General features: G+C 41.7%; 1 protein-coding gene across 2 annotated transcripts in view; it reads left to right on the top strand.

Moving 5' to 3' along the window:
* Positions 1 to 22,456, top strand: part of tnn (tenascin N) — a 46,890-nt gene extending 24,434 nt beyond the window's left edge. Inside the window, exons 10-24 of one of the 2 annotated variants that reach the window (XM_054626914.1) lie at positions 1,117 to 1,380; positions 2,845 to 3,108; positions 4,955 to 5,218; positions 7,066 to 7,329; positions 9,168 to 9,431; positions 11,279 to 11,542; positions 13,389 to 13,652; positions 14,473 to 14,736; positions 16,720 to 16,850; positions 17,382 to 17,520; positions 17,700 to 17,851; positions 18,396 to 18,492; positions 18,592 to 18,756; positions 19,295 to 19,458; positions 21,024 to 22,456. In XM_054626914.1, coding sequence (XP_054482889.1) covers positions 1,117 to 1,380; positions 2,845 to 3,108; positions 4,955 to 5,218; positions 7,066 to 7,329; positions 9,168 to 9,431; positions 11,279 to 11,542; positions 13,389 to 13,652; positions 14,473 to 14,736; positions 16,720 to 16,850; positions 17,382 to 17,520; positions 17,700 to 17,851; positions 18,396 to 18,492; positions 18,592 to 18,756; positions 19,295 to 19,458; positions 21,024 to 21,173 — 3,110 coding nt within the window. In that variant the 3' untranslated portion in view covers positions 21,174 to 22,456. The remainder of the gene's footprint in view (positions 1 to 1,116; positions 1,381 to 2,844; positions 3,109 to 4,954; positions 5,219 to 7,065; positions 7,330 to 9,167; positions 9,432 to 11,278; positions 11,543 to 13,388; positions 13,653 to 14,472; positions 14,737 to 16,719; positions 16,851 to 17,381; positions 17,521 to 17,699; positions 17,852 to 18,395; positions 18,493 to 18,591; positions 18,757 to 19,294; positions 19,459 to 21,023) is intronic. The other variant, XM_054626919.1, reaches the window with a different exon arrangement.
* The last annotated feature ends 4,447 nt before the right edge of the window (positions 22,457 to 26,903 follow it).

Here is a 26,903-nt window from a genome sequence, read left to right as displayed (position 1 = left end):
ATTTTAATTCATCTAGAAGCCAAAGCAGTGACATTGCATCACTGGTTCAGATTGTTCTTAACTGCAACAATGTTCTGTCACCATCATATGTTTGGTATAGTAGTTTGCATGTTCTTTAATTAACATAGCTCATGGTTTACTCATATTAGCCTTTCTGACATAACAATGGGATATGACGTCAAACTTGGATTCAAAACCTCAAGAGAAAAAATGTCCCATAGGCATCTTTGGTTGTTCATTGCTTGTTCAAAGTTTTCATCTTCTTGATGACAAATGGACCAGTTTTGATTAAAACACACAAGAAAAACAATCCCCTCCAAATACTTTGATCCAAGTTTGACATTTCTACCCTCTTACAAAGAGACCAAAGATGTATGTGTAAGAGGGAACCACATTATAACAATTTTGATAAACTGTGTGTGTTTTTGTTCTGTTTGCGCTGGATATAGTGATGTCCTTAAGTAGTCTACACTAACCATAACTCCTCACACAGAGCTGGACTCTTGGCTCAAGATAAAAAAAAATATCCAGCTTCAGGGTGTCCTGGGATCACACCAAGGCAGAAATTGATGGTTATGTCCTAGCCTACAGCTCCTCTGAGGGCTCAAGTGAGGAAATCCCAGTCGGGTCTGACAGTACTTCATTTATGCTGACTGGCCTGAGGCCTGGTGTCCTCTACACTGTTTACATTTGGGCAACCAAGGGGAGTAAAGCCAGCAGGAGGAGCTCAACACAAGCTGAGACAGATCTCAAATCTAACACTTTCTGTTCAAATCCAAAGCCTTAATTATCTGACCAGCTTATGCCAAAATGTTGGGTTAAATGCTTATCTACATTTATCTACATACACTTTAGGCCCCTTACAGAATTTCATTGAATAATTCATTTAATTTTCCCCAATGGTTCCTTGACACCTGGTTTATCAATGTAGTTTCAACCATTCTGTCTATTACAAAATCCACAAATCTATTTGTATAACTAGATGCCCCTGCAAAGCTCTTTCAAAGGTGAGACCGGGTCATGAGACCAGGTTTTGGGATAAGTTGATGGACTGGTCAGTAGTCTGTAGTTTGCATCAGTAGTGTATTAATATCCTCTACTAACTACTTCCTCTAGAACTGGATGCTCCTGCTAACCTCTTAGCCCGAGATGAAACAGAATCCAGCTTCAGCGTGTCATGGGATCCGGTCCAGGCGGAAATAGATGGCTACATCCTAACCTACAGCTCCTCTGAGGGCTCTAGTGGGGAGATCCCCTTGGGGCCTGACATCACCTCTTACATGCTGACTAGTTTGAGGCCTGGGGTCTTCTACACTGTCTACATCTGGGCCATTAAAGGAAACAAAGCCAGCAAGAAGATCTCAACAGAAGCTCAGACAGGTCTCTACTGTTTTCTGTTAAACCAACAAATTAAAGCCATGCCTCGATTGAAATACTCACCTCAAATATTTTTTTTGTGGGGCCATGTTCATCGTTAATACATCATACCTTGTACAGTTATTTTGACGAGACAATTCACATGTAAATCCCAAAAGGAAATTGTTTCTTAAATGGTAGACTAATCAGCTCATTTGTTTAAAGAAGTTTTCCAATCCATCCCTGCATCCATCTACTTGCCAACTTCTTATGCGGGTCACAGCGAGCAAAGCAGCCCAGACATCCTTTTTCCCCAAAAACTTACTCCAGCTGAGAGGTGTTATCCCTCGAGCATGTCCCGAGACTTTTGAAAAGCTGCCTAATTATCTTAATATAAAATGACAATTTTTACAAGAAGAAGATAACTGAATGCCTTGAAGGACTCCTTCTTAAGTTTGAGAGTTTTCTTCACTTCTGCTGTCCACCACCAGACAAGCACCTTCTAACCACAGCTCATTGCAGCTGCTTCCATGATTGGGATTTTGAACGGAGTCCATTCTGTATAGAACCTATGCATGGGTAGAAGAAAATTGGGAGCTTTGAGGTCATTGTTGAAATGATTAAGTGGAAGAGATACAAGGCATTTTCAGAAAAACCCAGAAGGCCAAATGTTCTGACCAATCTTGGTTTTCCTCCCTGCAAAATGCAGTTGTACAAGGTTCCCCTCCAGCAGGGAAAAGCAGGAGAGATATGATTAGACTTTTTCTCTCCCTGAGTGATGCACAATATAGTATTCCCAATGTGCTCAGTCCATACCATTTACCTGTATTGCCCCGGACTTCTAGCTTCTCTGGCTGAGCTACGAGGTTCATCCGTTAACGGGGGCTCTCATGTCCCTTATTCCAGGCGAAGTTTTCTTGGCTCTTGCAATAACTGTGACTCCATGTGCAGCACTGTGGCTTCAAATAAACTCTTGGCCCATCATCAGCGTGTCCTGAGACCAAATGCAGTCAAAACTTCAATGGACATAAGCTTAGCTACAGTTCTAATGCGAACTCAAGCACGGATACACCTCTGGGATCCCATTATGTCTACTACTGGCTTACTGCCTAAGTCCCTGTGTCCTTTACATTGTCTACATTTGAGCAGTGAGTTAGGACAGAGCTCCATGTCTTTGGACTGTTGGAGGAAACCGGAGAACCCGGAGAGAACCCACGCTGCCACAGTGAGAACACGCAAACTCCAAACAGAAGGCCCACCTAGCCCGGGAATCGAACCTGGGCCCCTCTTGCTGTGAGGCGTGGTGTAGCCACCTCACCACCGTGCAGCCCCCTATTACTAATGTTTTAATTAAATGCATGCTAGAAGATATCATTTGTTTACCTTTTGGTGAGAAATGACACACTAGTTCTTGTAGTCTGCATCAGTAGTTTTTGTAGTTTGCATCTCTGTAGTAAAATAACCAGCTCTACTAACTACTTCCTCTAGAACTGGGTGCTCCCGCTAACCTCTTAGCCCGAGATGAAACAGAGTCCAGCTTCAGCGTGTCATGGGATCCGGTCCAGGCGGAAATAGATGGCTACATCCTAACCTACAGCTCCTCTGAGGGCTCTAGTGGGGAGATCCCCTTGGGGCCTGACATCACCTCTTACATGCTGACTAGTTTGAGGCCTGGGGTCTTCTACACTGTCTACACCTGGGCCATTAAAGGAAACAAAGCCAGCAAGAAGATCTCAACACAAGCTCAGACAGGTCTCTACTGTTTTCTGTTAAACCAACAAATTAAAGCCATGCCTCGATTGAAATACTCACCTCAAATATTTTTTTTGTGGGGCCATGTTCATCGTTAATACATCATACCTTGTACAGTTATTTTGACGAGACAATTCTCATGTAAATCCCAAAAGGAAATTGTTTCTTAAATGGTAGACTAATCAGCTCATTTGTTAAAAGAAGTTTTCCAATCCATCCCTTCATCCATCTACTTGCCAACTTCTTATGCGGGTCACAGCGAGCAAAGCAGCCCAGACATCCTTTTTCCCCAAAAACTTACTCCAGCTGAGAGGTGTTATCCCTCGAGCATGTCCCGAGACTACCCTGCAGTCTCCCCTCAGCCACTCATGCAGGGAGTATTAGAGTAGCTCAGGGCCATTCTTTCCAGGTGACCAAAACACCTCTACCTGCTACTCTGGAAGAAACTCTTCACTCTGTCGTGCAGACTGAGAACAGCCAACATGCTGGGGAACCTTATCTCAGCCTCTTGTTTACAACAGTATGATCATGTCAGTTTTATGTGCTGTAGTAGCAAACGTTTGTGACCACAGATGAAGGATGGATTGAAGATTGACTCTTTGGCTCAGCTGCCTCTTCACTAGCATGGCAGATTTAATGTCAGCATTGCTGCACCCAATTCCCCTGATGTTTTGTTTTTGTCTTTTGTTTTAGCTGCTGTGTGAAATCCCAATTTACCTAGATCTTTTGAAAAGCTGCCTAATTATCTTATTATAAAATGACAATTTTTACAAGAAGAAGATAACTGAATGCCTTGAAGGACTCCTTCTTAAGTTTGAGAGTTTTCTTCACTTCTGCTGTCCACCACCAGACAAGCACCTTCTAACCATAGCTCATTGCAGCTGCTTCCATGATTGGGATTTTGAACGGAGTCCATTCTGTATAGAACCTATGCATGGGTAGAAGAAAATTGGGAGCTTTGAGTTCATTGTTGAAATGATTAAGTGGAAGAGATACAAGGCATTTTCAGAAAAACCCAGAAGGCCAAATGTTCTGACCAATCTTGGTTTTCCTCCCTGCAAAATGCAGTTGTACAAGGTTCCCCTCCAGCAGGGAAAAGCAGGAGAGATATGATTAGACTTTTTCTCTTTCTGAGTGATGCACAATATAGTATTCCCAATGTGCTCAGTCCATACCATTTACCTGTATTGCCCCGGACTTCTAGCTTCTCTGGCTGAGCTACGAGGTTCATCCGTTAACGGGGGCTCTCATGTCCTTATTCCAGGCGAAATTTTCTTAGCTCTTGCAATAACTGTGACTCCATGTGCAGCACTGTGGCTTCAAATAAACTCTTGGCCCATCATCAGCGTGTCCTGAGACCAAATGCAGTCAAAACTTCAATGGACATAAGCTTAGCTACAGTTCTAATGCGAACTCAAGCACGGATACACCTCTGGGATCCCATTATGTCTACTACTGGCTTACTGCCTAAGTCCCTGTGTCCTTTACATTGTCTACATTTGAGCAGTGAGTTGGGACAGAGCTCCATGTCTTTGGACTGTTGGAGGAAGCCGGAGAACCCGGAGAGAACCCACACTGCCACAGTGAGAACACGCAAACTCCAAACAGAAGGCCCACCTAGCCCGGGAATCGAACCTGGGCCCCTCTTGCTGTGAGGCGTGGTGTAGCCACCTCACCACCGTGCAGCCCCCTATTACTAATGTTTTAATTAAATGCATGCTAGAAGATATCATTTGTTTACCTTTTGGTGAGAAATGACACACTAGTTCTTGTAGTCTGCATCAGTAGTTTTTGTAGTTTGCATCTCTGTAGTAAAATAACCAGCTCTACTAACTACTTCCTCTAGAACTGGGTGCTCCCGCTAACCTCTTAGCCCGAGATGAAACAGAGTCCAGCTTCAGCGTGTCATGGGATCCGGTCCAGGCGGAAATAGATGGCTACATCCTAACCTACAGCTCCTCTGAGGGCTCTAGTGGGGAGATCCCCTTGGGGCCTGACATCACCTCTTACATGCTGACTAGTTTGAGGCCTGGGGTCTTCTACACTGTCTACACCTGGGCCATTAAAGGAAACAAAGCCAGCAAGAAGATCTCAACACAAGCTCAGACAGGTCTCTACTGTTTTCTGTTAAACCAACAAATTAAAGCCATGCCTCGATTGAAATACTCACCTCAAATATTTTTTTTGTGGGGCCATGTTCATCGTTAATACATCATACCTTGTACAGTTATTTTGACGAGACAATTCTCATGTAAATCCCAAAAGGAAATTGTTTCTTAAATGGTAGACTAATCAGCTCATTTGTTTAAAGAAGTTTTCCAATCCATCCCTTCATCCATCTACTTGCCAACTTCTTATGCGGGTCACAGCGAGCAAAGCAGCCCAGACATCCTTTTTCCCCAAAAACTTACTCCAGCTGAGAGGTGTTATCCCTCGAGCATGTCCCGAGACTACCCTGCAGTCTCCCCTCAGCCACTCATGCAGGGAGTATTAGAGTAGCTCAGGGCCATTCTTTCCAGGTGACCAAAACACCTCTACCTGCTACTCTGGAAGAAACTCTTCACTCTGTCGTGCAGACTGAGAACAGCCAACATGCTGGGGAACCTTATCTCAGCCTCTTGTTTACAACAGTATGATCATGTCAGTTTTATGTGCTGTAGTAGCAAACGTTTGTGACCACAGATGAAGGATGGATTGAAGATTGACTCTTTGGCTCAGCTGCCTCTTCACTAGCATGGCAGATTTAATGTCAGCATTGCTGCACCCAATTCCCCTGATGTTTTGTTTTTGTCCTTCATTTTAGCTGCTATGTGAAATCCCAATTTACCTAGATCTTATGAAAAGCTGCCTAATTATCTGAATATAAAATGACAATTTTTACAAGAAGAGGATAACTGAATGCCTTGAAGGACTCCTTCTTAAGTTTGAGAGTGTTCTTCACTTCTGCTGTCCACCACCAGACAAGCATCTTTTAACCATAGCTCACTGCAGCTGCTTCCATGATTGGGATTTTGAACGGAGGCCATTCTGTATAGAACCTATGCATGAGTAGAAGAAAATTGGAGGCTTTGAGTTGAGTGTTGAAATTATTAAGTGGAAGAGATACAAGGCATTTTCAGAAAAACCCAGAAGGCCAAATGTTCTGACCAATCTTGGTTTTCCTCCCTGCAAAATGCAGGTGCACAAGGTTCCCCTCCAGCAGGGAAAAGCAGGAGAGATATGATTAGACTTTTTCTCTCTCTGAGTGATGCACAATATAGTATTCCCAATGTGCTCAGTCCATACCATTTACCTGTATTGCCCCGGACTTCTAGCTTCTCTGGCTGAGCTACGAGGTTCATCCGTTAACAGGGGCTCTCATGTCCCTTATTCCAGGCGAAGTTTTCTTAGCTCTTGCAATAACCGTGACTCCATGTGCAGCACTTTGGCTTCAAATAAACTCTTGGCCCATCATCAGTGTGTCCTGAGACCAAATGCAGTCAAAACTTCAATGGACATAAGCTTAGCTACAGTTCTAATGCGAACTCAAGCACGGATACACCTCTGGGATCCCATTATGTCTACTACTGGCTTACTGCCTAAGTCCCTGTGTCCTTTACATTGTCTACATTTGAGCAGTGAGTTAGGACAGAGCTCCATGTCTTTGGACTGTTGGAGGAAGCCGGAGAACCCGGAGAGAACCCACGCTGCCACAGTGAGAACACGCAAACTCCAAACAGAAGGCCCACCTAGCCCGGGAATCGAACCTGGGCCCCTCTTGCTGTGAGGTGTGGTGTAGCCACCTCACCACCGTGCAGCCCCCTATTACTAATGTTTTAATTAAATGCATGCTAGAAGATATCATTTGTTTACCTTTTGGTGAGAAATGACACACTAGTTCTTGTAGTCTGCATCAGTAGTTTTTGTAGTTTGCATCTCTGTAGTAAAATAACCAGCTCTACTAACTACTTCCTCTAGAACTGGGTGCTCCCGCTAACCTCTTAGCCCGAGATGAAACAGAGTCCAGCTTCAGCGTGTCATGGGATCCGGTCCAGGCGGAAATAGATGGCTACATCCTAACCTACAGCTCCTCTGAGGGCTCTAGTGGGGAGATCCCCTTGGGGCCTGACATCACCTCTTACATGCTGACTAGTTTGAGGCCTGGGGTCTTCTACACTGTCTACACCTGGGCCATTAAAGGAAACAAAGCCAGCAAGAAGATCTCAACACAAGCTCAGACAGGTCTCTACTGTTTTCTGTTAAACCAACAAATTAAAGCCATGCCTCGATTGAAATACTCACCTCAAATATTTTTTTTGTGGGGCCATGTTCATCGTTAATACATCATACCTTGTACAGTTATTTTGACGAGACAATTCACATGTAAATCCCAAAAGGAAATTGTTTCTTAAATGGTAGACTAATCAGCTCATTTGTTTAAAGAAGTTTTCCAATCCATCCCTGCATCCATCTACTTGCCAACTTCTTATGCGGGTCACAGCGAGCAAAGCAGCCCAGACATCCTTTTTCCCCAAAAACTTATTCCAGTTGAGAGGTGTTATCCCTCGAGCATGTCCCGAGACTACCCTGCAGTCTCCCCTCAGCCACTCATGCAGGGAGTATTAGAGTAGCTCAGGGCCATTCTTTCCAGGTGACCAAAACACCTCTACCTGCTACTCTGGAAGAAACTCTTCACTCTGTCGTGCAGACTGAGAACAGCCAACATGCTGGGGAACCTTATCTCAGCCTCTTGTTTACAACAGTATGATCATGTCAGTTTTATGTGCTGTAGTAGCAAACGTTTGTGACCACAGATGAAGGATGGATTGAAGATTGACTCTTTGGCTCAGCTGCCTCTTCACTAGCATGGCAGATTTAATGTCAGCATTGCTGCACCCAATTCCCCTGATGCTTTGTTTTTGTCCTTCGTTTTAGCTGCTGTGTGAAATCCCAATTTACCTAGATCTTTTGAAAAGCTGCCTAATTATCTGAATATAAAATGACAATTTTTACAAGAAGAAGATAACTGAATGCCTTGAAGGACTCCTTCTTAAGTTTGAGAGTTTTCTTCACTTCTGCTGTCCACCACCAGACAAGCACCTTCTAACCACAGCTCATTGCAGCTGCTTCCATGATTGGGATTTTGAACGGAGTCCATTCTGTATAGAACCTATGCATGGGTAGAAGAAAATTGGGAGCTTTGAGTTCATTGTTGAAATGATTAAGTGGAAGAGATACAAGGCATTTTCAGAAAAACCCAGAAGGCCAAATGTTCTGACCAATCTTGGTTTTCCTCCCTGCAAAATGCAGGTGCACAAGGTTCCCCTCCGCCAGGGAAAAGCAGGAGAGATATGATTAGACTTTTTCTCTTTCTGAGTGATGCACAATATAGTATTCCCAATGTGCTCAGTCCATACCATTTACCTGTATTGCCCCGAACTTCTAGCTTCTCTGGCTGAGCTACGAGGTTCATCCGTTAACTCATGTCCTTATTCCAGGCGAAGTTTTCTTAGCTCTTGCAATAACTGTGACTCCATGTGCAGCACTGTGGCTTCAAATAAACTCTTGGCCCATCATCAGTGTGTCCTGAGACCAAATGCAGTCAAAACTTCAATGGACATAAGCTTAGCTACAGTTCTAATGCGAACTCAAGCACGGATACACCTCTGGGATCCCATTATGTCTACTACTGGCTTACTGCCTAAGTCCCTGTGTCCTTTACATTGTCTACATTTGAGCAGTGAGTTGGGACAGAGCTCCAGGTCTTTGGACTGTTGGAGGAAGCCGGAGAACCCGGAGAGAACCCACGCTGCCACAGTGAGAACACGCAAACTCCAAACAGAAGGCCCACCTAGCCTGGGAATCGAACCTGGGCCCCTCTTGCTGTGAGGCGTGGTGTAGCCACCTCACCACCGTGCAGCCCCCTATTACTAATGTTTTAATTAAATGCATGCTAGAAGATATCATTTGTTTACCTTTTGGTGAGAAATGACACACTAGTTCTTGTAGTCTGCATCAGTAGTTTTTGTAGTTTGCATCTCTGTAGTAAAATAACCAGCTCTACTAACTACTTCCTCTAGAACTGGATGCTCCCGCTAACCTCTTAGCCCGAGATGAAACAGAGTCCAGCTTCAGCGTGTCATGGGATCCGGTCCAGGCTGAAATAGATGGCTACATCCTAACCTACAGCTCCTCTGAGGGCTCTAGTGGGGAGATCCCCTTGGGGCCTGACATCACCTCTTACATGCTGACTAGTTTGAGGCCTGGGGTCTTCTACACTGTCTACACCTGGGCCATTAAAGGAAACAAAGCCAGCAAGAAGATCTCAACACAAGCTCAGACAGGTCTCTACTGTTTTCTGTTAAACCAACAAATTAAAGCCATGCCTCGATTTAAATACTCACCTCAAATATTTTTTTTGTGGGGCCATGTTCATCGTTAATACATCATACCTTGTACAGTTATTTTGACGAGACAATTCTCATGTAAATCCCAAAAGGAAATTGTTTCTTAAATGGTAGACTAATCAGCTCATTTGTTTAAAGAAGTTTTCCAATCCATCCCTGCATCCATCTACTTGCCAACTTCTTATGCGGGTCACAGCGAGCAAAGCAGCCCAGACATCCTTTTCCCCCAAAAACTTACTCCAGCCGAGAGGTGTTATCCCTCGAGCATGTCCCGAGACTACCCTGCAGTCTCCCCTCAGCCACTCATGCAGGGAGTATTAGAGTAGCTCAGGGCCATTCTTTCCAGGTGACCAAAACACCTCTACCTGCTACTCTGGAAGAAACTCTTCACTCTGTCATGCAGACTGAAAACAGCCAACATGCTGGGGAACCTTATCTCAGCCTCTTGTTTACAACAGTATGATCATGTCAGTTTTATGTGCTGTAGTAGCAAACGTTTGTGACCACAGATGAAGGATGGATTGAAGATTGACTCTTTGGCTCAGCTGCCTCTTCACTAGCATGGCAGATTTAATGTCAGCATTGCTGCACCCAATTCCCCTGATGTTTTGTTTTTGTCTTTCGTTTTAGCTGCTGTGTGAAATCCCAATTTACCTAGATCTTATGAAAAGCTGCCTAATTATCTGAATATAAAATGACAATTTTTACAAGAAGAAGATAACTGAATGCCTTGAAGGACTCCTTCTTAAGTTTGAGAGTTTTCTTCACTTCTGCTGTCCACCACCAGACAAGCACCTTCTAACCATAGCTCATTGCAGCTGCTTCCATGATTGGGATTTTGAACGGAGTCCATTCTGTATAGAACCTATGCATGGGTAGAAGAAAATTGGGAGCTTTGAGGTCATTGTTGAAATGATTAAGTGGAAGAGATACAAGGCATTTTCAGAAAAACCCAGAAGGCCAAATGTTCTGACCAATCTTGGTTTTCCTCCCTGCAAAATGCAGTTGTACAAGGTTCCCCTCCAGCAGGGAAAAGCAGGAGAGATATGATTAGACTTTTTCTCTCTCTGAGTGATGCACAATATAGTATTCCCAATGTGCTCAGTCCATACCATTTACCTGTATTGCCCCGAACTTCTAGCTTCTCTGGCTGAGCTACGAGGTTCATCCGTTAACGGGGGCTCTCATGTCCCTTATTCCAGGCGAAGTTTTCTTAGCCCTTGCAATAACTGTGACTCCATGTGCAGCACTGTGGCTTCAAATAAACTCTTGGCCCATCATCAGCGTGTCCTGAGACCAAATGCAGTCAAAACTTCAATGGACATAAGCTTAGCTACAGTTCTAATGCGAACTCAAGCACGGATACACCTCTGGGATCCCATTATGTCTACTACTGGCTTACTGCCTAAGTCCCTGTGTCCTTTACATTGTCTACATTTGAGCAGTGAGTTGGGACAGAGCTCCAGGTCTTTGGACTGTTGGAGGAAGCCGGAGAACCCGGAGAGAACCCACGCTGCCACAGTGAGAACACGCAAACTCCAAACAGAAGGCCCACCTAGCCCGGGAATCGAACCTGGGCCCCTCTTGCTGTGAGGCGTGGTGTAGCCACCTCACCACCGTGCAGCCCCCTATTACTAATGTTTTAATTAAATGCATGCTAGAAGATATCATTTGTTTACCTTTTGGTGAGAAATGACACACTAGTTCTTGTAGTCTGCATCAGTAGTTTTTGTAGTTTGCATCTCTGTAGTAAAATAACCAGCTCTACTAACTACTTCCTCTAGAACTGGATGCTCCCGCTAACCTCTTAGCCCGAGATGAAACAGAGTCCAGCTTCAGCGTGTCATGGGATCCGGTCCAGGCTGAAATAGATGGCTACATCCTAACCTACAGCTCCTCTGAGGGCTCTAGTGGGGAGATCCCCTTGGGGCCTGACATCACCTCTTACATGCTGACTAGTTTGAGGCCTGGGGTCTTCTACACTGTCTACACCTGGGCCATTAAAGGAAACAAAGCCAGCAAGAAGATCTCAACACAAGCTCAGACAGGTCTCTACTGTTTTCTGTTAAACCAACAAATTAAAGCCATGCCTCGATTGAAATACTCACCTCAAATATTTTTTTTGTGGGGCCATGTTCATCGTTAATACATCATACCTTGTACAGTTATTTTGACGAGACAATTCACATGTAAATCCCAAAAGGAAATTGTTTCTTAAATGGTAGACTAATCAGCTCATTTGTTTAAAGAAGTTTTCCAATCCATCCCTTCATCCATCTACTTGCCAACTCCTAATGCGGGTCACAGCGAGCAAAGCAGCCCAGACATCCTTTTTCCCCAAAAACTTACTCCAGCTGAGAGGTGTTATCCCTCGAGCATGTCCCGAGACTACCCTGCAGTCTCCCCTCAGCCACTCATGCAGGGAGTATTAGAGTAGCTCAGGGCCATTCTTTCCAGGTGACCAAAACACCTCTACCTGCTACTCTGGAAGAAACTCTTCACTCTGTCATGCAGACTGAAAACAGCCAACATGCTGGGGAACCTTATCTCAGCCTCTTGTTTACAACAGTATGATCATGTCAGTTTTATGTGCTGTAGTAGCAAACGTTTGTGACCACAGATGAAGGATGGATTGAAGATTGACTCTTTGGCTCAGCTGCCTCTTCACTAGCATGGCAGATTTAATGTCAGCATTGCTGCACCCAATTCCCCTGATGTTTTGTTTTTGTCTTTTGTTTTAGCTGGTGTGTGAAATCCCAATTTACCTAGATCTTATGAAAAGCTGCCTAATTATCTGAATATAAAATGACAATTTTTACAAGAAGAAGATAACTGAATGCCTTGAAGGACTCCTTCTTAAGTTTGAGAGTTTTCTTCACTTCTGCTGTCCACCACCAGACAAGCATCTTTTAACCATAGCTCACTGCAGCTGCTTCCATCATTGGGATTTTGAACGGAGTCCATTCTGTATAGAACCTATGCATGGGTAGAAGAAAATTGGGAGCTTTGAATTCATTGTTGAAATGATTAAGTGGAAGAGATACAAGGCATTTTCAGAAAAACCCAGAAGGCCAAATGTTCTGACCAATCTTGGTTTTCCTCCCTGCAAAATGCAGGTGCACAAGGTTCCCCTCCGCCAGGGAAAAGCAGGAGAGATATGATTAGACTTTTTCTCTCTCTGAGTGATGCACAATATAGTATTCCCAATGTGCTCAGTCCATACCATTTACCTGTATTGCCCCGAACTTCTAGCTTCTCTGGCTGAGCTACGAGGTTCATCCGTTAACAGGGGCTCTCATGTCCTTATTCCAGGCGAAGGTTTCTTAGCTCTTGCAATAACTGTGACTCCATGTGCAGCACTGTGGCTTCAAATAAACTCTTGGCCCATCATCAGTGTGTCCTGAGACCAAATGCAGTCAAAACTTCAATGGACATAAGCTTAGCTACAGTTCTAATGCGAACTCAAGCACGGATACACCTCTGGGATCCCATTATGTCTACTACTGGCTTACTGCCTAAGTCCCTGTGTCCTTTACATTGTCTACATTTGAGCAGTGAGTTGGGACAGAGCTCCAGGTCTTTGGACTGTTGGAGGAAGCCGGAGAACCCGGAGAGAACCCACGCTGCCACAGTGAGAACACGCAAACTCCAAACAGAAGGCCCACCTAGCCCGGGAATCGAACCTGGGCCCCTCTTGCTGTGAGGCGTGGTGTAGCCACCTCACCACCGTGCAGCCCCCTATTACTAATGTTTTAATTAAATGCATGCTAGAAGATATCATTTGTTTACCTTTTGGTGAGAAATGACACACTAGTTCTTGTAGTCTGCATCAGTAGTTTTTGTAGTTTGCATCTCTGTAGTAAAATAACCAGCTCTACTAACTACTTCCTCTAGAACTGGATGCTCCCGCTAACCTCTTAGCCCGAGATGAAACAGAATCCAGCTTCAGCGTGTCATGGGATCCGGTCCAGGCTGAAATAGATGGCTACATCCTAACCTACAGCTCCTCTGAGGGCTCTAGTGGGGAGATCCCCTTGGGGCCTGACATCACCTCTTACATGCTGACTAGTTTGAGGCCTGGGGTCTTCTACACTGTCTACACCTGGGCCATTAAAGGAAACAAAGCCAGCAAGAAGATCTCAACACAAGCTCAGACAGGTCTCTACTGTTTTCTGTTAAACCAACAAATTAAAGCCATGCCTCGATTGAAATACTCACCTCAAATATTTTTTTTGTGGGGCCATGTTCATCGTTAATACATCATACCTTGTACAGTTATTTTGACGAGACAATTGAAAATTGTTTCTTAAATGGTAGACCAATCAGCTCATTTGTTAAAAGAAGTTTTCCAATCCATCCCTGCATCCATCTACTTGCCAACTTCTTATGCGGGTCACAGCGAGCAAAGCAGCCCAGACATCCTTTTTCCCCCAAAACTTACTCCAGCTGAGAGGTGTTATCCCTCAAGCATGTCCCGAGACTACCCTGCAGTCTCCCCTCAGCCACTCATGCAGGGAGTATTAGAGTAGCTCAGGGCCATTCTTTTTTTTAATTTTTTTTTTATGTGCTGTAGTAGCAAATGTTTGTGACCACAGATGAAGGATGGATTGAAGATTGACTCTTTGGCTCAGCTGCCTCTTCACTAGCATGGCAGATTTAATGTCAGCATTGCTGCACCCAATTCCCCTGATGTTTTGTTTTTGTCCTTCATTTTAGCTGGTGTGTGAAATCCCAATTTACCTAGATCTTATGAAAAGCTGCCTAATTATCTGAATATAAAATTACACTTTTTACCAGAAGAGGATAACTGAATGTCTTGAAGGACTCCTTCCTAAGTTTGAGAGTTTTCTTTACTTCTGCTGTCCACCACCAGACAAGCACCTTCTCATCACAGCTCTTTGCCGCTGCTTCCATCAGTAGTTTTTGGAGTTTGCATCTCTGTAGTAAAATAACCAGCTCTACTAACTACTTCCTCTAGAACTGGATGCGCCTGCTAACCTCTCAGCCCGAGATGAAACAGAGTCCAGCTTCAGCGTGTCATGGGATCCGGTCCAGGCAGAAATTGATGGCTACATCCTAACCTACAGCTCCTCTGAGGGCTCTAGTGGGGAAATCCCAGTCGGATCTGACAGCACCTATTACAGGCTGACTGGCCTGAGGCCTGGTGTCCTCTACACTGTCTACATCTGGGCCACCAAGGGAAACAAGGCCAGCAGGAAGATCTCAACAGAAACTGAGACAGGTTAATACACTACGAAGAGGCAGGATTTTCTTATAGTTATGATAAAGCTCTCCTCTCTCTCTTCAAATGGCAATTTGTCATGTAACATCTTTAAAGGGGTATTATTTTTTTTACAATTGTGGAAGTCTTAATTTATGTTTTCAAAGATATTGATACACACAGGAACAACTGCTATGGTAGTTATCCCAAACTAGTTTCTACAATTTAGGGAGGGCTTAATCTGATGGTTAGTGTAGGGAAATTACAAAAAAGTCATACATTCTATTTATACATTCCTTTCTGGATTGTTTTAAATATCTTTCTTAGGAGGCTCAACAGCACCACCGCAGTGACACATTAAAAAAAATGCTGTGATCCTAGCACAAAGCTGTTTCAAAAGCAAATTCCAGGTTTCTTTGTCTAAACAAATAATGTATTGCTCTATCACTGTTAAAAACAAAGGCCTAAGTCTGAGAATCCTGGTAACATTTTTAATACAGTATATCAATGTAACCGCCAACACTGCTGATAGTCTCAAAAAAGTAATTTAAACTATAATAATCTACCAAATGTTTTCAACACCTGCAAACCAAGTGAACTTGAAAATATATTTTATTTATTTATTTAATAATGATGATAGTTTAGATTAATGTGCACACAAAACAGCAATCCATCAATAATTGCCCCCTATGAGCTTTGATTTGTTCAACGGTTCAATTCTTACAAAGTCAAAATTAGTTTGAGCCAAAGTACCAGGGAAAACCAAAACTCCTGCTCTAGCAGGAAATGCATCCCACAGGCCAGGCCAGGTCAATGAGTATGTCTGGTAACTTAGTGTGGGGTAAAAATAGCAGCAGCAGCACCTGGTGAATGGGTTACAACAGGGGTATCTTTGTGTGAGCCAGATGATCTGTAAAATCACCTGGGAGCTCTAAGTGAAAGCTGGATCTTTTTCAATTAGGCAGCAAATGGCACATTTTTGGATTATAAACTTGTCTCGTCGTAACTCATTAGAATGTGTCTGTGGCTACAGACCAACGTAGTGCTGGGTTTAGATAGGAAAGCCATTGTGTCAGACAATGTCATCTGGGACACATAAAAGCATGTGTTATTACATTTGGGATTTTATTGGACCTAGTAACAGGGACCATTAATATGTCTGTTAAAACTGTCTCATATCGACACCAGGAGGTTTCACAGACTTTTTCAGCATTATTGTTTCCACTACTAAATTTGTGACTGTTCACATGATTGTCTCCCATTACGATTTAATTACCAGAAAAGCGGTTACATTCTTTATACTGTTAGTAAAACTAAGAATAGGGTGAATCCTGAATACAAACAGAAGGCTTTATTTATACTAGAAGAGGACTGAAAGTATGAGTCTTGACTTGCATAAATAATAGATAGCTTGAGCTGATTTTGTACGTCATGGTGACATGCACTTCCTCTGATTTCTTGAGCCGTGGGAGGTTAAAGCTCCCACTGTTACAGCAGGCATCTTTGTGTCAGACAAATTATTTCAGCATGTGTTTCAGGTCAAACCTCCAAAGCAAGTCAGAGGAATAACCTCCAGTTTATCTGCACAGGCAAATTGTAACTTTGCAGGTGGCTGGTAGTCATCTCTGCTGTTGTGCTTCAGGTGGAGAGAGGCTGAAAAGCTACAGTGTTAGATACATAAATGTTGCACTTGTCATTTAGGTAGAGAACGGGAATAAAGTAGGATTAATACTGCACTGCAAAGTTATGTGTCGGTCTTAGGAAACACTTCTCTAAAGCATAAATTATATGTTTGAGTAAAATGATGATTTAACAAAAATTTTAAAACTCTTCATTTTAAATTGATTATGTTCTCCAGTGTTATTGAAGAAACTAAAGTTAACAGCATCAATAATCCTCTGCTTACCCAATCCAGACCTGAGTTGTAAAGAAGTATTAATGAACATACAGTATTCGCCATCTTCCTGTGCTGTAATCCACTCTGATTTTCACTCCAATTCACAGACATTGATGCCCCGAAGGAGCTGAAGGCGACAGATGTGACGCTGGAGTCTGCTTTTTTGACCTGGGTTCCTCCTCTTGCTGACATTGAGGGGTACATTCTCACCTACAGAGATGAGGATGGCAACATGGAGGTACTTAGCCATATTTTCTAACCCCAAAAAGATAGACTCCACACCGAAAGGTATTCACATGTGAGACAACTAAGGTATTAAGGTCTTTGTCTCACAATTTGTAAATACAGATTCTGTGTCGGAGTATATTTGCAGTTATTTTTTGTATACCTGTTACATTTATTTACAAAGAACACACCCTCATATGGAAAACTGAATGGCCAAACGGGAATATTGAACTAAATCATGTCTTTGTCTCTTCAAGCATACAAAAGACCATTCCACTACTTGAAATAGGCTGAGGCAACAGCAAAGCTGTATGTTCAACATAAGCTCTGTAGAATGCTGACCTCTTGTGGTCAGAAATATAATGAAAACTATTTACTTTAGAGTTAATGGATGAGGTGATTGATCTTTTACTTAACATTCTTTTAAGATTTTTTATAAAGATTTAAGAGCCCACTTAATGCCTGTCTCTAATTGAAGTGTAATACCATGTCATCACTGTGTTCAGTTAGATTAACTGCAATTATTATTATTATTTTTGTCCAGACTGTTGAAAAGCAGCTTGGTGCCCGCGAGAGCAGTTTTGCTGTCTCCAGTTTGGAGATGGGGAAGAGATACATCGTCACCATCATCGCCTACAGGGGGAACAAGAGGAGCAAGGTGGTAGAGACCATCTTCAGAACAGGTCTGTGCACTACTGTCTACTGTGTCATTACTGTTTTCTGTGTATGAAGCTCTTTTCTTGGATTCCTTTCTTTTTTATCATTTTATCATGTCCCTTTGTGTGACATGTTATTCTGCGCTGTAACATCACATCATGAGTATGAAATAAACATTAATAATGCAGTCACCCCTCCTTTCTAGTTGGCCTTCTGTACCCTTTCCCCATGGACTGCATTCAGATCATGAAGAATGGCAATAAGAAGAGTGGTATCTTCACCGTCTATATTAACAACGACCGCTCCAAACCAATTGATGCCTACTGCGACATGGAGACTGATGGAGGCGGCTGGCTGGTATGAATCACTGATGAAGCTGCATATATGAAAATAAGGAAAGACTATATTTTGAATAAGGCTTCAGGATATTATTTACATTGTTTATTTTTGTATTATTATTTCATTTAGAGTGATGTTTATTATGTGGGCAGAATGTATATCAGTAAATATTAGTGGAGCATTCCACTGACTCACACAGCCTCTGAAAAAAAAGTTGTATAATGTCTTCTTTGGATAAGCCTAAGTCCAACAAATGATCCTGATGATTTCCACATGCTGTTGAGTTGCCTTATGGGTAATGAAGGACCCAGTGTTTTTTAAGCTAAGGTCTAAAAGTCAAAATCTCTGAACCTCTGATGTTTGATTTTGACTTTTCTTTTTAGATCTGAGTCCCTCAGCTGTATGGTAATGCTGTCCCAATTGGTTAGAGTTAAATGATAGTAGTTTACAGTTGTTGCTGCTGGAATTTTGGTGGTGGAGTTGGTTACCATATCACAAAGCAGATAGTTTGAAACATTTATGTAACAGCTGTCAGTGAACATCGTGTGCTGGCTGCTTTCAGGTGCTCCAACGACGTACCTCTGGCAAGCTGGACTTTATGAAACGCTGGAGACAGTACATAGCCGGGTTTGGCAACATGACAGATGAGTTTTGGATTGGTAAGCACCGATTCTCTGCGGACATTGAAACATGCACATATGAACAGTAGTGGAGTATTTCTTCTTGCTTTCACATTCTCTGTCTGCCTGTTCCCTCAGGTCTGGATAAGATATATGAGCTCACCAACACTCCTATTCAGTACGAGCTGAGGTTTGACCTGGGACTGGGCGCAGAAAGAGCTTATGCTGTATACGACAACTTTAAGATTGCACCGGTCAAGCAGAAATTCATAATCACTGTCGGCAAATACAGTGGAACAGCAGGTGAGCCTTTTGCTCCAAGAATCTTCTCCAAACTAACAGCAATACAATAGGCAGCATACTCTACAAATGTTTATACTATCTGACACTAAACGCAAATATACTTAGTTATTGAGAAGAAGAGAGGGCAAGGATGGATGTGAGACAGACTGGGGGGAATACAGGGGTTTGAAGCAGGAGGCACTCCACCCATCATGTGTGGGGTTCTGAGAAAGCAAATACACACCAACAGTAGGTGGAGTATTTGCTTGAGAAACTTTACTCAGCTATAGACCAGTGCTATAAAGGGAAGAAGAAAGGGAGGGTTTCAGTGGGCTTTGAAGACAGAAAGATACAGACGCATAGCAAGTGGGACGTTGGGTCTACGCATAACTAAAACAAAATATACTTTATCACTCTATTTTGGGATTTTTATTAAATTTCTTCCATCAGGGAGCACTTGGAAGAAAAAAGAATGAGCAGCAATATCTGAGAATATAGTGCTGTTCTGCAGAGTTTCTAACACTCAAAGTCTACTGACGATTATTGTTGATGATCCCAGGTGATGCAATGACCTACCACCAAGGCCGGCCCTGGACTACTGTGGATAATGATAATGACATCGCCCTGGGTAACTGTGCCCTGACCCACCGTGGAGCCTGGTGGTACAAAAACTGTCATCTGGCCAACATGAACGGAAAGTGGGGAGACAACAGGCACAGTTTGGTGAGTAAGCATCGATTCAGTCCGGGATTGGATCACGCATGATGGTGACATCCTGCCATATTGTGGATCTTCCAATGTGGGTTTAAAAAGAGTATTAAAAAGAACAAAAAGTTAAGAACAAAAAAAGGATAGCTATAAGAGTGGTTCATCCAGTACTCGCAGATATTTGTATCAACCTGCACAAAATTAATTATAAGGGAATTAAATCATATTGTTCACAATAATACTCCAAACATAAAAGGTCTTGGTGGATTAACATCAAAGACAAAGTAATTATTCTGGTGTAATGTGCCTTCTCACCCATGGGTGGTCAAGGTTTCCTCATTTAAACCAAGAGTAAATTTGTTGTGCAGATGGAAGATTAAGCATCCACAGTTAAAACAAGACACACAATCACAGCTCAAAGGACATCAAAACACATACATTTAATCAAGAATCGTCTTATTGAAATAGTTTCAATTTTGGGGACTCTCCACACACACACTCACTCCAGGGCTTAAAATGGCACTGACAGTATTCTGTGATGACAGACTTATAGTTACTTATACAGTTAAGGCTGTAGATTGTCAAACATCATGCCTTCACTCCATACTTGCCTGTGAATTATTTAATTCTCCAAATTTTAAAGTTTGAATCTGCTTCATTAAGTCAAGCTTTACTGGAGACTTTTTTAATAAGTGGATCTCAGAACCGTTATATTCTCTCTGTTTGCCATTCTGAGTCCCCTTCAGCTCAAAATGGCAATGTGGAAAATCTAATTTTAATTGAGTGTTCTTGATTAATTCAGCAGTCATCGGAGGTCTCAAGGAGAAGTTTTGCTGTATTTTTCTCTTCGTGTTTCATTGTGCTAAAGGAAATACAGTTAGCAGTTGTACGACTACTTCTCATAACAAGCTGCTTCTCCTGTCTCAGTTTTCTACTGCGTAAGTGATGCACAACAAGAACAACATGTTATTTGGAGTTCTTTCAAAACATGCTGCAAAAAAAGGCCCCCAAAATAAGAGAGCTGACCGGGAGGCTGTTCCCTGGTCAGCAATCAAAGACAACTATGCCCCAGCCCACTCTTAGTTGTTTTGTTTCAGATTGTCGAGATGAAGCAGAAATGGCCTCAATCCATCAGCAGTGATAAGAAAACACATTTCTCACACCAGCTATAAACTATAAGTGTTTTTGCCAGGCTGATAGGGTAACAACAACAGTTATTATGTCTAAGGGAGTGTGATACTGAAGAAAATGCCATGGGATTTCTCTGCTCTTGTCGAGATTTCATCCATAATATTGCCGCTGCAGATGTCTCCCGCAATGTTTGTCGGCAAAATGCAATAACAGTCAAAACGAGTTTGTACTCGCATGAAATGAAGCCAGAGGCTGGTGTTTATTAGTGTTTGTCATTCTGCCTGTCAGTCATTGCTGCCTGCCTCTTCTGTGACTCTGTCTCCCATCCTTTTCTTGTCTCCTCATTTCCCCTCTCCCTTTTCCTTCATCACTCCAACATCACCTTCTAACTATGCTTTGTGTTTCCCTCTTCGATCTCCTTCTCGCTCAATCTGCTGCGCCGCTGTCAGGGAGTGAACTGGGAACCGTGGAAGGGCCATCTGGTGTCCCTAGACTTCACCGAGATGAAGATCCGACCTCTGGGAGCCTTGTCCAGCAGGAAGAGGCGATCGTTGATGGCCAGAGAGAAGAGCAGAACCACAAACCTCCAAAAGAAATAATAGAGCACGTCCCACTAGAACCACGACAGTCGTCAGCAATCCCATTAAACCGCCATCCTGCTAGATTTCATTTTTTAACTACATATGCACATACATATGTCCCCACTGGTCCACATGCAATTATGTGTCTCAACTCTTGGACAATATGTACACTTCTTTGGGAAAAAAGAGAAATGCCGATATGCAATAGTAACTTATTATCTGTTTGTAAACAATTAGATAAATCAGAAACTCGTACATAAAGTGGTTTTGGGAAAGCGGCGAATAGAAAAAGGCCTTTGTGTTGTTTTAAAGTAAAGGGAACATTAACAGTTTAGTCTTATCAGTTATAATGCAACAGTTATTCTTAAAAACTTATGTTTCACTGATTCTGGTAGTAACATTTATTATAAATCAGGAAACAGTAGATTTAGTTAAATTCGGATGGAAGAAAATCCAAATTTTCCTCCAATTACTGCATTCATTTCAACTTCATGTTGAACCTCAGGGCAGCAGCCCAGGTTTTTGTATCATATTTGTTTATTTTTTGTCGTATGAAGAATTTGAGTAGTAACTTTTCTTGTGTAAAGTAGTAATGTCATAACAACATAAATGAAAAAGTGTTTTGTGAACGATAAGCAAGTAAATGCCATGAGTTTATTGACTATGACGTTGGCTGGCTGTGTCACATTTAGTTGTCGCTGCCGCAAACACTGTCACATCACATTAGTGTGTGTGGGACGAGCCAGAGAATAACAATGGATGGCTGTCTTGAATGACCATATTGCTCCTGCTTTACATTCATAAGACACCGACATCGTATATCAATCAATGTGATGTGCCTACATCAAACGTCAATAAGGATGAAGTGTGTTTGCCCCATCCTCAGGGACTTAATGAACAAACCCTTGTTTTCAATCTGAAAAGCTGACAAAGGTTATTAATTTTGCTTTGACTTTGACTTTATTACATTATTACATTTTTACACATTTCTTACAAACTGTTGGTGTATGAGACAATGATGGAGCACATCAATCAAAAATTCTGCTGACCTGCCAGAATTGATCTCAAGTCTCTGCTCCGCATACATTTTGCATTCACTAAGATGTCTTTTAAAACTTCATGGCCCATAAGCCTTTATTCCAACCAATCCTCAGTTAGGATTTTCAAGGTCAGAAATGAAGACCGTCACTACAGAATTTAAAAACCTGTATATGAATCTATTTCGTTATACTAATTGTATTGTCAGACTAACATTCTAACTGCCGAATCATATTTGTGCCACACATTCACTTAATAAGTAAATAAATAAAGGTTTTGATACTTTGAGATACTGTCATTTTCTATAGCCTTAAAGGATACAGATTGAACAAACAGATTAATAAGCAAAAAGCCTATTTTTTGGAGTGGTGGAGGACGGGGTTTATACATTTTAACTGCCACTGTAGTGCTATATTAACATATCACTCAATCCATCTGGAGATAACACAAGATGAAAATTCTACAGATGTGCCAGCAGCTCTGTGCGGCTGCAACTTTGACCTGATGATGGCAATAGATAAAGAGATAAGGGACACTCAGTTCTTTAAGTATTTCTGGTGGAAAATCTGTCCCAAATTTCATAACATTCCATCCAATAGTTGTTGAGACATTTTATTTCAAAATGTCAAACTAAAGGAAAAGAGTGGGTTACCAAATTCATTGGATTCATCCTTTTGGGGACTGTGAGTGTTCACAAAATCACTCAATCACTTTATTATTACAACTATTACAGCAGGCTGTTAGTAGCTTTACGTTTGATGAAAAACATCTCACAAAGATAAGTTACATTACTTATTTTACAAAATCAACTTATAAGCTTTTTTGCCTGAATTTCAACAAAATCTAAGTGTTCATGAGCACATGGAGTTTCCTCAGTTTGAATTTACTGTATTAATCTCTTATGAAACATGGATGACGCGTTACAATTGAATTGCTCAGTGAGTGATGACACACTGCTAGTTTCTCTGTCTAGAAGTACAGTGTTCCACAATGCAACACTTTCATCATACTGAATTGAGCAACTGTACTTACAGGGACTGATGACTGTTTGCCATCTGGTCTCACAACAGTTTCCCAATTTTGCATCTCATGATCTGCAGACAGCAACAGCTCACTCACTGTCTGAACAGGAACCATTTTTACACAGCTGCTAAAAATAGTATATTCCCAACACATTACACTATTTAAACACACAAAAAAAGATACATTTATAAGATTTGATCTATTCAAACAATTACCACACCACTTCAAGAATGCCGTGTCTTCAACAAAGACAAAATGAAGAAGTAAAAAGAAAATGTTTTTTGAGTGTTTGTTAGTCTGAATTAAATGGGAGAGTGAGAGGGCTGAGTGGAAAATTTGGCAACAAATATTTTTTGCATAGCATTTCATTTCAACTTTGAAATGAAATGTCTCACAAAAGGTCATTGATGCGAAAGGCCTTTTCAGCCACAGTGATTGCAAATTACTTTAAGGAGATTAGGTTCCTGCCATTGCTCTGAGAGGGAAGTGGTTTGCTTAGTGGCAGCACAAACAGAGAGGGGAGAAAGAGCCTCTCTCTCTCTTTCTTTCTGTGTGTCGACTCTGTGTGGTCACATACTGTACAGTATATGCTACAGTATATAACCCATTTGTCTGCCCATGTGACTTCGGTAAAACTTACACCTTGGGTTCAGTGTGATGTGTTTTTTCCAGAAGGGAACTGTTGTAACAAGGGAGTGTTTGTTCTTAGGGTTGGCGTGTGAGCTGTTCATGGAAAGAGAGAAGTATAGACCAGATAGGCGAGAAGCAGAGAGAGAAAAAGAAGAGACTTTGGAATGAACTTCTATTTGTCAAAACGCAACTGAAAACACAGAAAATACCACAGACTCATCACAAGATAATGGGGAAAAGTCTTGCATTAAAGGGTATTTTATACAGAGAGGTGCAGGGATGACCTATTTTTGTAGGCTAACCCTCGGAGGTTAGCATCACACTTGCTCCCTCTCCCCCAATTATTTTCTTTTTCCATTGGATTTTAAATTATTGATGAAAATAAGTTCTATAAGTTTATGCTCATTTATGATTTTTGAAGCTTCAATGCAATCAGCAGAAGTTGAAGCTAACATTGTTATGAACGATCTACTCTGTGGTTGCAGGAGTAAACTCAACGCTGTGAAGGCTGTTTAGACATTTTGTAGTCTCATTTAGCTACTTGTTAGCAACTTTTTTTACGAAAATTAAAAGCCTCAAAATTCACAAAAGGGATATTTACTGGCATATTTTACATTGTAGAACAAAACCTTTAAAATCTCTTAAGCTTGTGTTAATCAAAGACTTATCAATCCTTATTTCAGGCATCAACAGAAACTCATTCACACAACCCATTGACTTTGAGACAAGGGAACTGAAAGCTCATTTAATTAATTAATTTTAATTAGTTTTAGGACTCATTCCTGCACCACAATAGGAATATGTTCATTAAAAAAATCTTCATAGGGGGGGGGTGCACTGGTTTAACGCCCACGGGAGAGCACATTAAAGTGACACGAATGACACGAATGACACACACACACACACACACACACACACACACACACACACACACAGGTCCATCTTGCTAAATGCTAACATGTTAATGGTGAATTGTTCACTGTGGTGACTTCTATTCTACCATCATGAGGTGTTTGACTAACTAACTTAGTTGTGACAATAACCCCTGATATGACTGCAGAGCCTTATTCAGCTGAGTGGACTGGTTACACTGGGACAGAGAGGCTGAGTGGACTGGTTATATTTTGCTTTGATAATGAATGAGAAGAGAAGTTAGACCTGGAGCAGACTGTGGAGGACTTGGATGTGCTCAAGGCTGTCAGATGGACATTCAGATAGGTGAGTAGCCTACAACAACAAACTCTTTGTCTGCGTTGCCTAGCAACATAGTGTTTTGTGTGTGTATATGTGTGTGTGTATATGTGTGTGTGCGCTACTTGCAGTTTCTCTATATAGTGATTTGGGGCTGACGTGTCTATATAGTTTATTATACATCTTTGTGTTGGCTGCCTTGATGATATGCTGTTAAAAAAAGAAGTGTCAGGTTATTTAAATTGTTGTGGCTATGGCTTGTTACACCTGCCGCAGTGACTTCTGATTTATTGTCAGTCATTGTTCTCATTTTTTTATTGTATGCAGAGTCCTCTTTTCTGGTTAATTCTAGTTAATCTATGGAGAGGAAAGGTGGAAGTATATTCATAATAGATAATCAGTTGCATGCAAAGTACCATTTGTAGAAATAAAATGTACTGTTGGTTTTGACATCAAGGCCCAGTGGTGTGATGCTCTTCCACTGGTGTACATTGACATTTAATGAAATATATATTTTGTAGCCCTTCTTTACTTTAACAATATACCCACACTTTTATTTGAGTATAATATTCTAACAGCCTACTCTTCCAATCCCTGCGTAGCCTATGTAGAGGTGTCGAATGCACCTCTTACTAAATGATGCTCTTACAGCAAATGTCAAGAGCCACAGCTGGCTGGCCTGCTTAGTTTACGTTCCATTTAACTGGCTGAATGACTTGAATGTGTCTATTTACATGTACTTCTCATGCTAAGTCACAAATGTGCCAATGGGGATACTGGTAGATGTCAGATAAACCATGATGGGTTAAGTACTCAACAATGGCTGGGAACCACTCAACTGAAAGTGTTAAATATGCTGTCAACACAGTGATTGTTTCGTACAATTTACCACATCTAATTGGCTAGGCACATCAGTGATAAAAAACGATTTGTCAGGGAGTTAGATACACCTCCTGATCGAATGGGAGAGACAGCAGTGGAAAGATGACAAGTTCTGAAGTATAATTTTAACACCTCAGGCGTTAGAAAGTAACAAACTTCTGGTTAAGTTATGCTAATGCTTTGACAAATATATCTCGCAGGTTAAGAGATGAAACTGAGATGCAACAATTTTCCAAAGTACATGTCTGAGCCTTAATTGCTCCTCAAGCCAAACTGATTACTTGCATCAAAGATTGCTCGGCTACGGCCATCAAAGCGATGATGAAAATTACATGTTCATGAAGATCACTAGAGGCACAAATGCTTATTAATTGCATTGCCTCTGCAGCTTTTGTTTTTGTTTATTTACACAGCTTATAACATCCTCCACCGTTTTTATCTACTTATTTTCCATAATTCACTGCAGTAAAAGTGGATTTTAGTGTAATAGGAACATTTTTAGGTAGATGTCATGCTGTGTGTGGTTGCGCCACAAACAAATACGGCTCTCTGTTGTTGTTTTTTTCTCAACTATATATAGTCAGTCACATTTCAGTGGTAACAGTTTGCAAAAATGACGAAGAGCTTTGTTCCTGTATGCTCAAAATAAATGCATTGGCTGTAAAAAACATTGAAGTTTTGTGAGCACATTGTCTGAGCCATGTTGAATGAAGAGGCCTGTGCGATACAGTATATGACATGTTCACACACAAAGATAATGACTTTATGTCAAAACTCAAAGGCTCTGTTTACTTCAGTTAACATCACAAACAGAAAGATGAGATTCCACAAAGCTAAAAAAAAAAAAACTTGATTTCTCTCTCTGTCATCTTCCAGGTTGTGCTGTCCTTTATCATTGTATCGCTTTATGTCAGGATAAATTATGCATGCAGAGCCACAATCAAAAAGCCGAGCCAGGCTCATCATTTAAAAGAAAGAATCACC

This window comes from Anoplopoma fimbria, chromosome 3 (genome assembly GCF_027596085.1).
Source record: "Anoplopoma fimbria isolate UVic2021 breed Golden Eagle Sablefish chromosome 3, Afim_UVic_2022, whole genome shotgun sequence".
Lineage (NCBI taxonomy): Eukaryota > Metazoa > Chordata > Actinopteri > Perciformes > Anoplopomatidae > Anoplopoma > Anoplopoma fimbria.
Note: the sequence above shows the minus strand (reverse complement) of the source record. Positions and strands in the feature narration are given on the sequence as shown.